Source organism: Pundamilia nyererei, unplaced genomic scaffold (assembly GCF_000239375.1).
Source record: "Pundamilia nyererei isolate P.nyererei 1_Seehausen unplaced genomic scaffold, PunNye1.0 scaffold00052, whole genome shotgun sequence".
In the NCBI taxonomy this organism is placed as follows: domain Eukaryota; kingdom Metazoa; phylum Chordata; class Actinopteri; order Cichliformes; family Cichlidae; genus Pundamilia; species Pundamilia nyererei.
In genome coordinates this window covers 103,204-116,700 of record NW_005187453.1, presented here as the reverse complement: position 1 = coordinate 116,700, position 13,497 = coordinate 103,204, and the positions used below count along the sequence as shown (strand labels likewise).

Below are 13,497 nucleotides of genomic sequence, written 5' to 3'. Positions count from 1 at the left end.
TAGATAGATAGATAGATAGATAGATAGATAGATAGATAGATAGATAGATAGATAGATAGATAGATAGATAGATAGATAGATAGATAGATAGATATTGTACAATGTCAGGCTCCTATCAGTACAGCTACATTATCAGTCATATAATGTTATTGGAGATAAGAGAGGAAAGAAGTTCTTCTTTGCCCCACATTATCTATTTTCTGTCATGCACCTTTCCGCCTGACTTTCAGGCACATCCGTTTATAATCGCTTAACCAAACGCAGGAAGTAATGGGCGCACACACTGACTCACAAACACACTGGTAGCATTTAAGGATAAGCAGGAACACAGTGTAGAGGTTTAGGCTGTACTCCTGCTGTCACTGTGATGAGGAGAGGAGAGAGTGTTTTCTTGCAAATCTTGATTTTTTTTAAACCTCTTCTTCCGGTAGGATTACCTCCAATTACCTCTCCCTCTCTCTTTCTTGCTCCCTTTCTTCTCTCCTTCCTGTTTACTCCAGCCCTGCTCTCATTCTCCATTTTTATCCCACCTCTCTCCCCTGTCCATTTCTCCTGTGATGCGGCAGTAAGACAGTATCATTATTTTGACTTGCAGCGGGGAGTGGGTAATGTGTAGGCCGATCTGCCTCTCTAATTCCTGCTATTTGTATCAATTTGTAGTGGCACACGTGCTCGTTCACACAACAGTGGGCCTCGTGGGAGCGTGTGACATGCATTGACATTGTTGTTTATGATAGTGGCTATTAATTAGCAAGAGTGGCAGGTAAGACAAAGAGATAAAGCAAAAAGGAGTTGGGGGGGAGGATCCACGAATTCATGCTTTGGCAAAAGAAAGCATCATTTTCAGGCAGTGTCAACACCTTCATTGGAGCTGCTGCACGTGGTACTTCACTGCAACACCAGCTCTTTGATGCACTATGTACTGACCAGTCACCAGGGCTGTAGTTCAAGGCTGAATACATTCAAATTTTGGAACGAAAAAGAAGGACGTCCGCCTTTTGATGTCGCATCAGTATCAACGTGACAGGAATAGAATACACTTTGCCTTGGATGTGTGACAAGTCGTAATGTATGCCCACTCATTCTTCAGACAGGATGGATAGGCAGATGGTATTGATCCACACACACGCAGACACACACACGCAAACTTCTATATATGAAATAGTTGTCATGCTGTGGTTTTTATGCCAGTTTCTTTTCTGAATCTTCAGTTGGCTATTTTGTAATTAAATGTGTTTTAACTAAATTTTTAGCATCATATAATTAGAATTGAATTTACAGTATTGTTAAAAAAGACAGTACTCCATCCAAGCACTTTGATTCTTTTTAACCATTCTGTTGGAGATTTGCTGCTGTGCTTGGCATCATTGTCTTGTTGCATGACCCATGTAAATGTTATGGCCTCACATTAGAATACTTGTCTGCTCTTGTCTGTAAAAGGACGCTATTGCAGAAGTCTTGCGGTTTGTTCAGATGCAACTTTGCGAACTTAAGCTGTGCTGCCACGTTCCCTTGAACTGAACTGAACTGAACTGAACGCTTGTTCAGTTCAGTCTTTTTCTAATTGTACTGTCATAAACTTTAACCTGTAACATGCTAACTGACCCCTGTAAAGTATGAGATGCAGCTGCATGGTCTGACCTTGGGGTGAATTTGCTGAGACATCCACTCCCTGGAAAAATGCAGCTTTGTGTTTACACACACCTGAATGCTCCAGACCTGCAAACATCTGTTTTTATTGATAATCAATAATTAAAGTGCGTTTAATTAGCAGCACCTGACTGCTCCTTACCCTCTTAATTCTTGTGGAAGCAGTGAGAGTGAACTTCAGTCACAGGACTGAAAAAACCCCTCCTTTTTATATGATTGTAATATATAAATTTAGAATGGTCTGAAGTAGCTGCTCTGGTCCTGAATTTAGAATTAGTTCCAAAGTGCTAGAAATCTTTTTTTTTCCTAATTGCATGACCTTTTCAGAGGCTTTTATTTTTTTTCACAAGGACTGAATGAGGACATCTCAAAACGCTGTGTTATCGACCATTAATTTAGGACCATTATCAGCCATTTTCTGTGATTACTTAGCCAGGAAAGGAGTATTTTCTGTCAGGAATAGCCTTGCTATGATCATTATAGCTTATCAGTGTCAAGCTAGATCTGTGCTAGATGTGCTGTGAGTGTGATACTGTATCTCTATCATTTGGCAAGTGTTAAAATGCTGTTTGTGGGGCTTAGGATTTATCTGCACCACAAACACCATCCAGTGGATTTATCCCTGCCAGTGTCCTTTGAAAGTAGGCCAGGACCATTTATTTGTGTGTTTCATCTGGCACATTCCTGTTGTACCTGCATCTAACCACACAGTGGTAAAAAAGAAAGAGCTGGCGGGTATATGCATGGAGATTTCTGCATGCCTTTGAGCCGAGCTGTCACAAAATTAGGGCCACAACAAACTAGATTATAGCTCGCCACAATCAATCGCCATATTACAAGACACAGCTAATAAGCTGGCTATGGGAGCAAGCCACAGTGACCCTTTAGCAGATGATATTTACATATGCACAGAAAAAAAAAAACAATAAAATATAATAACATATAAGAAAATATGAAAAGTTTATATGGAAAATTTGAAGTAAAATTGAGTAAAGGGGAACAATATTAATTACATTTTTTATAGAACAAAGAAACAATAAAGAGTAGAAATCCTCTTTCATTTTACTTTAATGAAGCAATTTTGTTTTTTGTTGACTTTAATAATTAGGATATTTCTTTCTTTCTTGCCTCTCTATAAAAATAACTATGAGTTACATTAAAATAGCTATTGATCGCAAACTTGAATTAGCCAGATGCTTTGTATGGTTTGCCAACGAGCTGTCATTCCAGTCTCATATAACACTATGTGAAGGGATGATCCTCTACTCCAGCCCTAATGCTGCACACACACAGTGTCCCACTGCGGTTGGTTTCATGCCAAACCCAACATCACAGCAGGGTTGAAAAGTGCCACTAGCTACTAACCACCTGGTGGTAGGGATTTTTTTTTCTTGCCTCTCGCCTTTATTTAGACAGCACAGCAGAGATAGGCAACGGGGGGGAAAGGGAACAGGGAATGACAAGCAGAGAAGGTCTAGCTGAGTGGGAGTTTATCCTGGGACTCTGAGATAAAGGGCATTTTAGCTCATTTGGTATGCATCTTGACTACCCTACAATCGACCCTAAATCATTACACTTTGTTAATCAATCAGTTTAACAACCTGGTAGCTGCTGCAGGTCGACCAAAAAGTACTTTTCATTGAAGCCATTTTACTGTTTTTAATGGCAGTCAGTTTGAAGCGGCTAAACTAACTGTGATGGCTAAATTCCAAACCTAATGCTACAACCTTAGTCAGTGCACTGTATTACAGCTGTACTCCAAGCATAATGCTAAGTCATGGTATTATGGCTTCACTCCAAGCAAATATTGTAACCCCAGCCAGTGTATTATATCGCTGTTCAAAGCCAAATCCCAACTGCTGTCATTCTCTCTTTCACTATCACTCTCTTGATTAGAAGCTCTGCAGCCAGGGCTTTGTTTGGGGTTGGAACAAACACATAAGCTCACAGTCAGATCCTGTGTATGCTTATGTGTGCGTGTGAGAGAGAGTAGGGATTAACTGATACCTTCTTGTGTGCAAGTGTGTGTGTATGTGTCAGAAGAGTCTCACAGTCTGCTGGGATGGTGGAGTCCTGGAGGCACCATATGGTCTCCGTGCCGCTCATAGACCTCTCTGTTCTCCTCTTTCGCCTCTCCTCCTTCTTCCTCACTGTCTGCTCTCTTTCACTACACCTCTTTGATCTCACATCCCTCTTCCTCCTCATCTCTACTCCCCACTGTTTCCCCGTTTTTTCTTGCTCCCTGTATTTCACTTTGTGTCACTCATTTTATATTCTCCCCCTCTAGTTTGTTTTTAAGTCTTGAACTCTTTAACTGTCATGTCTAAACTCTTTTAGCCGTTTTAGCCATTTTTCTTTAACGTTTCTTGATGGTGTAGTGTATCTATTTAGAGTATTTCTGGATTTTGGTCAAACTTGTGGAGTGCATGCTTTTCTAGCTCGTATATTCACCAGGGAATATAAAAGTCCAGATAGATATCTGGGTTGTTACCATACAAGAATTTCGAACTTGATACAGATACCCAGAAAAATACTTAACACCGTTTTCAATACCACAAGGGGGATTGTTTTTAAAGTAATGTGATAGTGGTTTGTGCAAATGCATGGCATGAACCATGCAGCTGGGTTTATTTCTTGTCTTCTGGTGGTTTGGCATCATATTTTCAGATGATCAAATAGAGTTGATAAAGTAGGCTGCCACTGTTTCGGTGTAGTTGCTGATAAACTTTTCTTTCCTTTAATCTGAGACTTTAAGAGAAACATAACACTTTTTAAAGGACAAATAATTGTGTTATCCTGTTAAATTAACATTGCCAGTTACAGCTGAGCAGGCCTGATAATGTTTGTTGCCTAGCTTGCACATTAACTTTATCATTAGCCATAGCTGCTAGCCACTACCTTAATGATAATGGCAGCTAATGTGGGTAATTGCTAATACTTAAACAGCTTGTTAGCGTGTGTGCTGGCCAGGTTGTGATAACGGTTCAATGAAAATGGGGGGAGTTCTGTGTCAATAGGATGAAGGCGGCACTGTTGATATCAGCGTTGTTGCAAATAAATATCTAATCCTATAGTAATTTTAGTGTCAGTTAGTATCCGAGTATCAATTTTCCAGACAAAAAGGGTAAAGCATTTAAATACATTTTTGCATTTGATAATTTTATTTGGCACAACAACTGCAAAACACCCACAAGCCTCCATCCATCAAGGCCAAAACTAGCAGACGCTGAAGAATACAAACACTTCCCAAAAGTCTCTCTCCATTTTTCTTCTTAATCCAGTTTCTGTCCTTTGTACACACCATTTGGGTTCTTCAGCATTTTGTAGTTCGTGCAGAATTATAATGACAATTCAGTGGAAACACGTAGTTTCAAATCCTCCCTGTCAAATTCTAGCTCTGAATGAACTTCTTCAGCAACTTCATGATTTGCTTGTCATTGCTGGCGCTGATGTAATGAAATTCTTACTGCTTCCTACTCTCGATATATCCGTTTCTCAGTAAGTTATATAGTATATGTATGTGTTTGAATTACAGCCTCAGTGGAGAGAGCGGAGGAAGATTCTTTGCTTTGCAAGAGGCATACAGAACAACATTGAAAAAGCAGAGGGAAGACAGGGAAAACACCTGCTTTCAAAGAGTTTGGAAATATTTGTAATGCACATTATGTGCCGATCAAGTGCATTTATCTTAACTGAGAGAGAGCTTTGGCATCAACACAACGTGCTTCTTTTTAATTCAGTGTAATTGCAAGGAAAGGCTCTGAGACGTTTGATGACAGATAGAATATTTTAGAGGAATTACTATTCCTGAACAGCTTAGAGTAGACCCTACAGCAAATATGCTACTAAAGCTTACGCAGGCATCTGAGTTAAACTGATTTGAATTAAATACGGAGATGAAAGAAGGTTGGAGAAAATGTAAAGTGCAGGTAGAGAGAGAAAAGAAGAGGTATACGGTGCTGGTATGGAGACAACGAGAAGCTCAGAGGGAGGCATATCTGTTGACTTAGAGTTTCTGTGTGGGTGTTTGGAGGTTCAGACACATAGTGTTGCCCTGTTATTTAGTGTCCTCGGTGTTACACAGCAGTTTGTGGGGGCGTCTTTTTTCCCCCCCCCAGACACCTCAGGACCAATAATACCTTACCTCGCCAACAGGAAGACAAAGATCCCTGTTCTCTTAGTCTCTCTCTTTTGTAAAGCCATTCATTTACAGCATGTGCTCCTTCAGCATGCGCATGATGTAAAACAAAAGAGGAAAGGAGTGCCCTTGTGTTTGCCTATTAGCTGAAAAATTGGCTGGAATCTCTCAGAGAGTGAGAACCATTTGTGCCGCTGTCTGCTCCACAACACACACAACCACACACACACGCATACAGCTGTCCTATCTGTTGCTATGCCACCCGACTTCTGATGGATTTTTGTTTTGACTGAGTGTACCCGCAATATGAGACGAAGGGGGAAAAAAAGAAAAAAGATAATGGGTCCAAAGAGACTTGGATGCAGGGATGGACAGGAATAAAAGGAAGAGGCAAAGGGTGACAGGTGAAAAAAGGAGTGAGATGCAGAAAAAACAAAGACAATAAGTGAAAGGAAAGGAAAGGAAATCTTGGTTCGGAAAGGAAACGATAGGGTGAATTAAAGAAAGAAAATATCATATCACTACATCTCACTGGCTGGATTAATACAGTAATGTGGCATTTCTGTGGAAGCCTTGGCACGTGGCCACAGTATGCTCAGTGCCCTTGTCCTTTGAGTGCGCGCATGTCCGTGGGTATGTGTGTGTTCAATCATGCTGGCATGCAAATATTAGCAGCTGTCAAAACAGACAGTGTTCCTCCTTTCATGCATAGTTTGGAGTACAATAGACGTGAATAAAATAGACTGGAGTTGAGTAGGAGAGGAACAGCATGTTTTCCTCTCTTCTTGTTTTTTTTTTCATAATCTCACTCAATTTTGTCCCTATTAATCTGCTCTTTGTTTTCTTGACTCACCTGGTTTGGCCAAGTAGCAGTGGTAGATAGTGGCGCTAGCTGGGGGAAGGCCAGTGCCCCCGGGGGGGTGGGTGTGGGGGGGCATGACAGAGCACTGCGGCCTTCCTCTGATGGAGGGACGGGACTGTGGAAGCGGTGTCAAGGCGCCATGAATGAGGCTCCCGACAATGTGGTGAATGTGAAAAATCACACCAAATCACCTGAACAGACAGAGAAAAGACAAGTATGACAAACACATCCACAATCCAACCTCAAATCCTGATCCCGAGACTGTATCGCATCGATTTGTTATCTCACGGGTTGCCAAAACCCCCGTGCAAACATGCATGCGCACTCCCATATGCCGTCAGCAGTGAAGGCTAAGGCAGCGGGATACTGTGTGTGTGCGAAAACTCATGTTTGTGATACATTAAAACTGTGCTTCTGCGTTTGCACCTATCCTGGCAAGTGTGCATATTTATGTATGCGCATGCAGTCATCACAAACCACTGGTACATAATAGACATAAATAACACATGTTTTTTTCTTTTAGTCTACACAATCATTTTGCCTTTAATGCAGACAGACCCCCTAGTGCTAACTGTCTGGCACCGAGAGACAAAGTGTGAATGACACAGAGGGAAAATGGGAAGACAACAGTGAGAGAGAGACAGAGAGATGGATAAATGTAGAATCTGTAAATTACAGCAAAAGTGGGAGGGAAGGAAAAGAAGAGATGAATGGAAAGAATAAACAAGTGTAAGTGTCATTGTGGGGCTACAGAACTACCCTTGAGCAAAGACAGCAAAAGGTGATACAATGCTGCTCATACTCTCTTGTCAGCTTGGCAAGTCTATGAAAGAAAATCAACAAAACTTTTAGCAAAGGAAACAGTGAAACTATCCTCATTGATTTCCTTATAGAGGCAGCAAATCAGCAGAACCTCCTCATTGCAGAATGCTGCAGAAAACATAATTACATATTATGGGTTTTTTTTTTATATTTATATTGTTAAGTTAAGTTAGGACTATGATAGAGTTCAAAGAAGACTGTCGATCTTCCATTTTTGTTAGGTCGGGTCTGTTCTTGGACTTTCTGGCCATTCGTTTCTCGCACATATGTGGTAAAGATGAGATTGGCAAGGCAGCAGCAAGATCCAGAACACAACAGAGGGCATGAGTGAGAACAGATAAACATGAAACATGAAAAGAGGAGCAGGGATGAAGGTGGGCTGAAAGATGACTTTTAGATGTGTTGCGTCTGTACCCTGGTCGAAGCACTAGTAAGTCTTTCCCCCATAAAGATGACATTTGATTTAATTAAAAACCAGTTTTGAAACGGCAGTATATATTGATAAAGACATGATTTAACAACCATTAGAATAGTTTACTGGTTTTTCCAAAAGTAGCTGCATAGACAGTGACCACCCTCACTAACTTCTCATGCAAACCCAGTTATTTTGTTCTATAAGCATGCATGAAATATGACAGGAACCACTCAGTTCAGAAAAAAGCTTAAAGGGTCACTCCTAGTTGGCTTTCAAGGTTAATGCCCCCAACTGGATGTGTAGAATGGGCTGAGATCGGCTATAAACTATAAACTTGTCTTTGTGGCCTGTTTGAGTTAGTCATAGAGCTAGATGTGTTGTTGTTTGGACTTGTAACTCTGTAAACTAATTTCAGTACAGTTTACTTTATATAGTACCAATTCAAAACTTAAACCCTTGCCTTAGGATTTCTACAAAATTAGATAGATAACCACAATAATCAGGCATTCACCGGTAATCAAGCACTTGGTGACAATGGGGAGGAAGAACTCCCTTTTAACAGGAAGAAATCAGAATCAGACTCAGGGAGGGGCAGCCATCTACCACGACCAGCTAGGTGGAAGAGGGGAAGAGAGCAAATGAGAGGAAAAAAGTTTATTGTATCAGTTCGATAGATGGACTGAAAAATGAATGACCTGTGTCAATTACATCACTGTAGTGAAACTTATCTCACATGCTTAAAAACAAAGTTTTCTTGTCACTGTTGAGTAATTGCAGTGAAAATAGGTCTTTACAAGTGGGAAATTACCATAGGAGAAAGCTCTTATGACATGACTGACATGGCACAGTGTTGACTCATAACCCCCCTCCCCCCTGGGCCAATCAGTGTAATTTTGAAAATGCTAGAGTGTGCTGCTGTGAGATGTGCCTTTTTCCCAAAGTGTCATCACAACCCAATCAGCAGTGTGTGAAATATCTCACTAATCAGATTAGGCTGTTGTTCGATGGTTAGCTGTTTGCAGGGAAAACTCAGGCCGACTTTTTCCACACGGTTCATTTCGCTATCGAGTTGAACAGAGGCAAAGGTGCATTTGCGCATGTGATTTGCACTCATTTGATGATACATGTGCAGCAACTGTTAATTTACACCTGTACTACCTTAAATAGCCATGTTAAGAAAAAGAACCCGAGGTAGCTGGAGGATAATGCTGTTGTGTTGTTCAACTTTCTGCGCATGGAAGCTTACTTTGAGAAGTATCGGTCGATCAATGTGCTCTATCAGTCTGCTAATCAGTTGTCAGTATGATAATTGCAATTGGTTGAATATCAATACTAGGGGAGAGGAGAAAAAAGTGGTGGAGTCACTGAATTAGGTGGGATAACGAGGAAAGGAGATATAGTAAGAAGATAGTGATGAAAGGATAAAAAGAAAAATAGAGACAAGGCAGGAAATACCAGAAGGAATAGGGAGGTAAAAATAAGGGCAATGGGTAAAACAGAAGCACATTAAAATTCTCCTGCACCACCTCTTTAGTGTTTTTGCATGTGTATGTGTGGGTTTGAGTTGTCCTATTTGTTGTATCATTATTTTCATTAGTACCTGGCAGACACTGAGGAAAATATAAAGCACTAAACTGATGTTGCGTTTCTTTATTTAGATTCTCTTTTGGTATGTTTTCTTATATTTCCACATTTATTCCTGTTTTTTTCTTTCTTTGTGACCTTCATTTATTCAGCATTCGTTTCTCTCCTCGTGGCTTTCATTCATTCCCTCTCTTCCTCTCGGTCCCTTTCTCTCCTTAACAAAGGAACAGAGGCATGCACCGAGGATATTCAGCAGATGGATTTCCTGCATGTGATTAAAGTCACATTAGCTCTGCTCTACTGGGAAATTTCAGTTGTTCTTTTTAACTGAGCACATGAGCTTCTTTTGGAAAACTCAGAAGCATTAATGAGCAATGGAGGGAACTTCTGGAAGATTCATCTGTTTGGTTTAAGCTCTAAGCCGCAAATGTTTCATTTTTGATTTTGCTGGTAGGGTGTGACTTGTAAAGCTACATTACCTTGGTTGATACTGTGACTGAGTGATTCAAATTTAAGTCTCTACAATTAATTAACGACTGAAAACTAACAGACTCACCAAAATGTGGGTATTTTTGGATCCTTGCTTGTCTGAGCCCCCTATACAGCCTCGGCACAGCAGAATTCATATGTATATCATTTGAAGAGTGCATTCTTCAAAGATTTAACTTCATGCTTGTGAACTAATTTTCCATCAGATTGAATATTTCTGTGTGAAATAATTCTTATTTCCTTTTTCACCTTTGGAACTGTAACTGGTGCCTGGGTTTTTATGTTGGCCATTTTTCAGATGATTCATGGCTCTGTTTATGTTTTGATTTATTCAAAGGAGGGAAAACAGTGCTTTTCTTTGCAAGCAAGTAAAACAATGAAATCATTATTTTTTCTGAATGGGTGCAAATACAGTGAAAGGAACTCACATCTGGTTATTAGACAAAGAGCGATTGACATTTTTTTTGGCCTCTCTTTTGCCGTTCATTAGCTTAGTGTTGCCATTTTTAAACTACTTTGGAGGGAGGTACAAATATTTCAGCCGATATTGCCCTTTGGGCATCTTGACTAGTAAATTTAACTTTATTGATCGCACTGGCCAATGCTTATTCGTTCTGTTACAACAACAGTGCTGAAGACCTTAAAAGTGGGACAAACTGGGGAATAAATAACAAAACATTGCATTTCATCAGCAAGATCAGTAATAGTCCAGAATTTCACATGTGAAATAACATTTGAATTGTTAAAATTTGCAATTCATTCATGTTAAGCTTTGCCAAAATGTCATCATGTGCCTATGTATGCTGGAACTGATGTATTGAAGGTGTAGCAGAAGGTCACCTTTGCAGCCACGTTACTGGTGATGTGGCATCAAGCCTGCCAGGCTATTCTCAGAAACCTTCTTTTGACCTGGACAGGGGGCACCCAAAATCTACACATGCACCTATGCACGCATTTATATACATACACGTGTAAATACTTGGGTGTCAGAGTGACCCTGCCTATTGAGGAATCACGTAACACCTCCTCCCCTCCTCTCAGCTCCTCTTCTTCCTCTCCTCTTTACATTCTACTTTTGTCACTAACTCTTTGCTGTACTCACTCAGGCTGCAGTTGCATACCGCAGAGACTTTATGCAGGGCAACGTTTGACCACATGCCTTGGGGCAGACACATGAATCAGGCAGATTGTGTTTCTCCTCTCATTTATGGCAGGAGGTTGTTGATAGTGAGGAAGCGAGTTAACTTCATTCATGCTTGACAGGTTTATACTTTGTGATCGTGCTAATCAATTTCCAGGACATGCATATGTGTCCTCCACAAGATTATCAGCTCATGTAACAAAGCAATTTAAAGAATCGGAACAAACCTTATGTCTGAGTGATGTTTTTACAGTAGCTAGACATGTTTATATTTTGCCATCTTGAGCTCAATCCATCCATGTCTTATGTCTCCATAGCAAATGTGCACAAATGCTTTAGGATGCAGAACAGATGGATAATGTACAACAAAGATACTCAGTGCTACAAGAGGCAGTAAGCAATAAATCAATTCTTTTCTACACTGTGGTCATCTGCAATGAGACAACTTAAACCCCTTGACAAGAGCTTTAATCATTCGTGATTTGTCATGTTAGTGGGTTCAGCTGGAGGTCATCCAGTTTCATTTCTATATATCTGTGTGCAAAGGGAGGTGCGTTTATGTGTGTTTGGATGTAGGTGTGTAGATTTTGAGCAAATAGCCAAATTCTTCACTTGAAACAGGGGTGTTAAACATAATGCTCAGGGCATGCAAACCGGGCCACTGGATGTTTTTAAAATAAGAGGGAGGGCATAAATTTTGGGCTTTAAATTGTATTTTAATAAGTTTTACAGCTTTTCTGGCTGATAAAGAACTCCCACGTGGCCATCCATACTGGACCACAGTAATTAAGCAACAGATAAACTAGTGTATACAATTCTATACATTACATAAATGTAAAGTCAAACTTCTTCATATTGACAGAAAGGAGAGTTTCACCAGCCCGGCACACTCACGATCAAAGAGGGCTGGAATTGGCCCGCCATGTAAAATGAGTTTGACATCCCTGACTTAAAGCCATGCTTTTAAATTTCTTATATACACACAGACATGCATACAAAACTAACAGGGAATACAAAATCATGAAAACACTTGAGTGCAAATACATTGTTAAATGTGCGTGTAACCGTGCAGGTTGCTGACAAAGGCAGAGCCAGGCAGCCAAGCTCCCTAAATCAATTTTTAATGGCTTTGTTACACTGGAGAGGGAAGAGATTGGGGCAACATGGCACACACACACGCGCCTAACCACACGCCAGTAGCTGTACAAAAAGAGCAACGTACTGTATGTGTTGACAGGCACATGGTACAGTTATATGTACAGATATATTATAACACATGCATGTGGGTATGCAGCCACATGTTGAACATTCATATGAATAGCATTCTGTCCAAGAGTTGAATTTCACTGAACATATGCTGTTGATTTTAATAAGTATGGAACCGATATTACACCATGTCAAGGTCAAGGAAAATTCTTGTGAAAAGACTTGTGTCCCTCAGCTGTGGATAAACAGAACCTGCTAAAGATGGTCAGTTATGCTTCAGATGGGTTTGAACAGCTGACAGCTATTTTTATTTACACTCATTGTCTTGGTATTGTAACTGTATATTATGTCATGATTTTTTTTTTTGCTTTCTTTACTTTTATTCTGTGTAAATGATCAGTTTTTGCTAATATCACATACAATCTTAGCTAGTCTCATTTTTTTTGAACACCACCCAGATCTGATAGTAGCGCTTAGGAGTAAGAGGCTAAGAGTAAAATTTGTCATTTAGTTAAGTGCATCATTAATATCACCCAGACTCATTAAATCCTTTGCAGCTGATATTATCTAAATCATTTAATGAGTGGTTTCACATAAGCCCCCAGACTGGCCTCAATTGTTAGCCATGTTTCTTAGTAGACATACAAAACTAGTGCAGCCACATAATCCATTAGTTTTATAATTGTTTTCTCTAGAATAATGTCAGAAGGTGTCTGCGTTACTTGGAAAATAGTCTGTTTTCATTCATTTTTATCTAAAGCAGAGAGGCACAAAAGGGTGATGAAACCTCACACCTACTGCATGATCATACAATCACAGTGCAGCTATTGCAAGCTAATCACTCTTACATCACACCATCTGAAAAGAGATTAGTGCCCGTGAAGTGTTATAAAGCAGGTAAAAACAGCAACACACTACCCAGAGGCCTCTGAGTGAGAATTAACGCAGTGCCATTTAATGGCATCTATCAAGGGCTCTACATTGATTAATATTACATAAGATATTGTGAAGGTCATGAAAAGAAAGTACTGAAGAAATGTTCAACCAAGTTTCCATTAAACTGTTGGAGTAGTGTAAGATCACAGCATGTAGAAGGGACAGTATAAAAAAAAGTAAGCATAGATCATTTCAAGAATTAAAGCAGGTTTGCTTATATTCTGTACTGTGGTAAAAAAAAAAAAGGTAAATGG

At 40.0% G+C, this 13,497-nt stretch overlaps 2 protein-coding genes across 4 annotated transcripts in view; one reads left to right on the top strand and one right to left on the bottom strand.

The window, feature by feature from the left end:
• Nucleotides 1-13,497, top strand: part of cacna2d4a (calcium channel, voltage-dependent, alpha 2/delta subunit 4a) — a 106,715-nt gene that overhangs the window by 52,645 nt on the left and 40,573 nt on the right. The window lies entirely within an intron of this gene.
• lrtm2a (leucine-rich repeats and transmembrane domains 2a) overlaps nt 1-13,497 on the bottom strand; it is a 27,666-nt gene that overhangs the window by 12,324 nt on the left and 1,845 nt on the right. The window contains exon 2 of the mRNA XM_005733419.1: nt 6,642-6,841. Within this exon, the coding sequence (XP_005733476.1) occupies nt 6,642-6,726 (85 nt within the window). The 5' untranslated portion in view covers nt 6,727-6,841. The remainder of the gene's footprint in view (nt 1-6,641; nt 6,842-13,497) is intronic.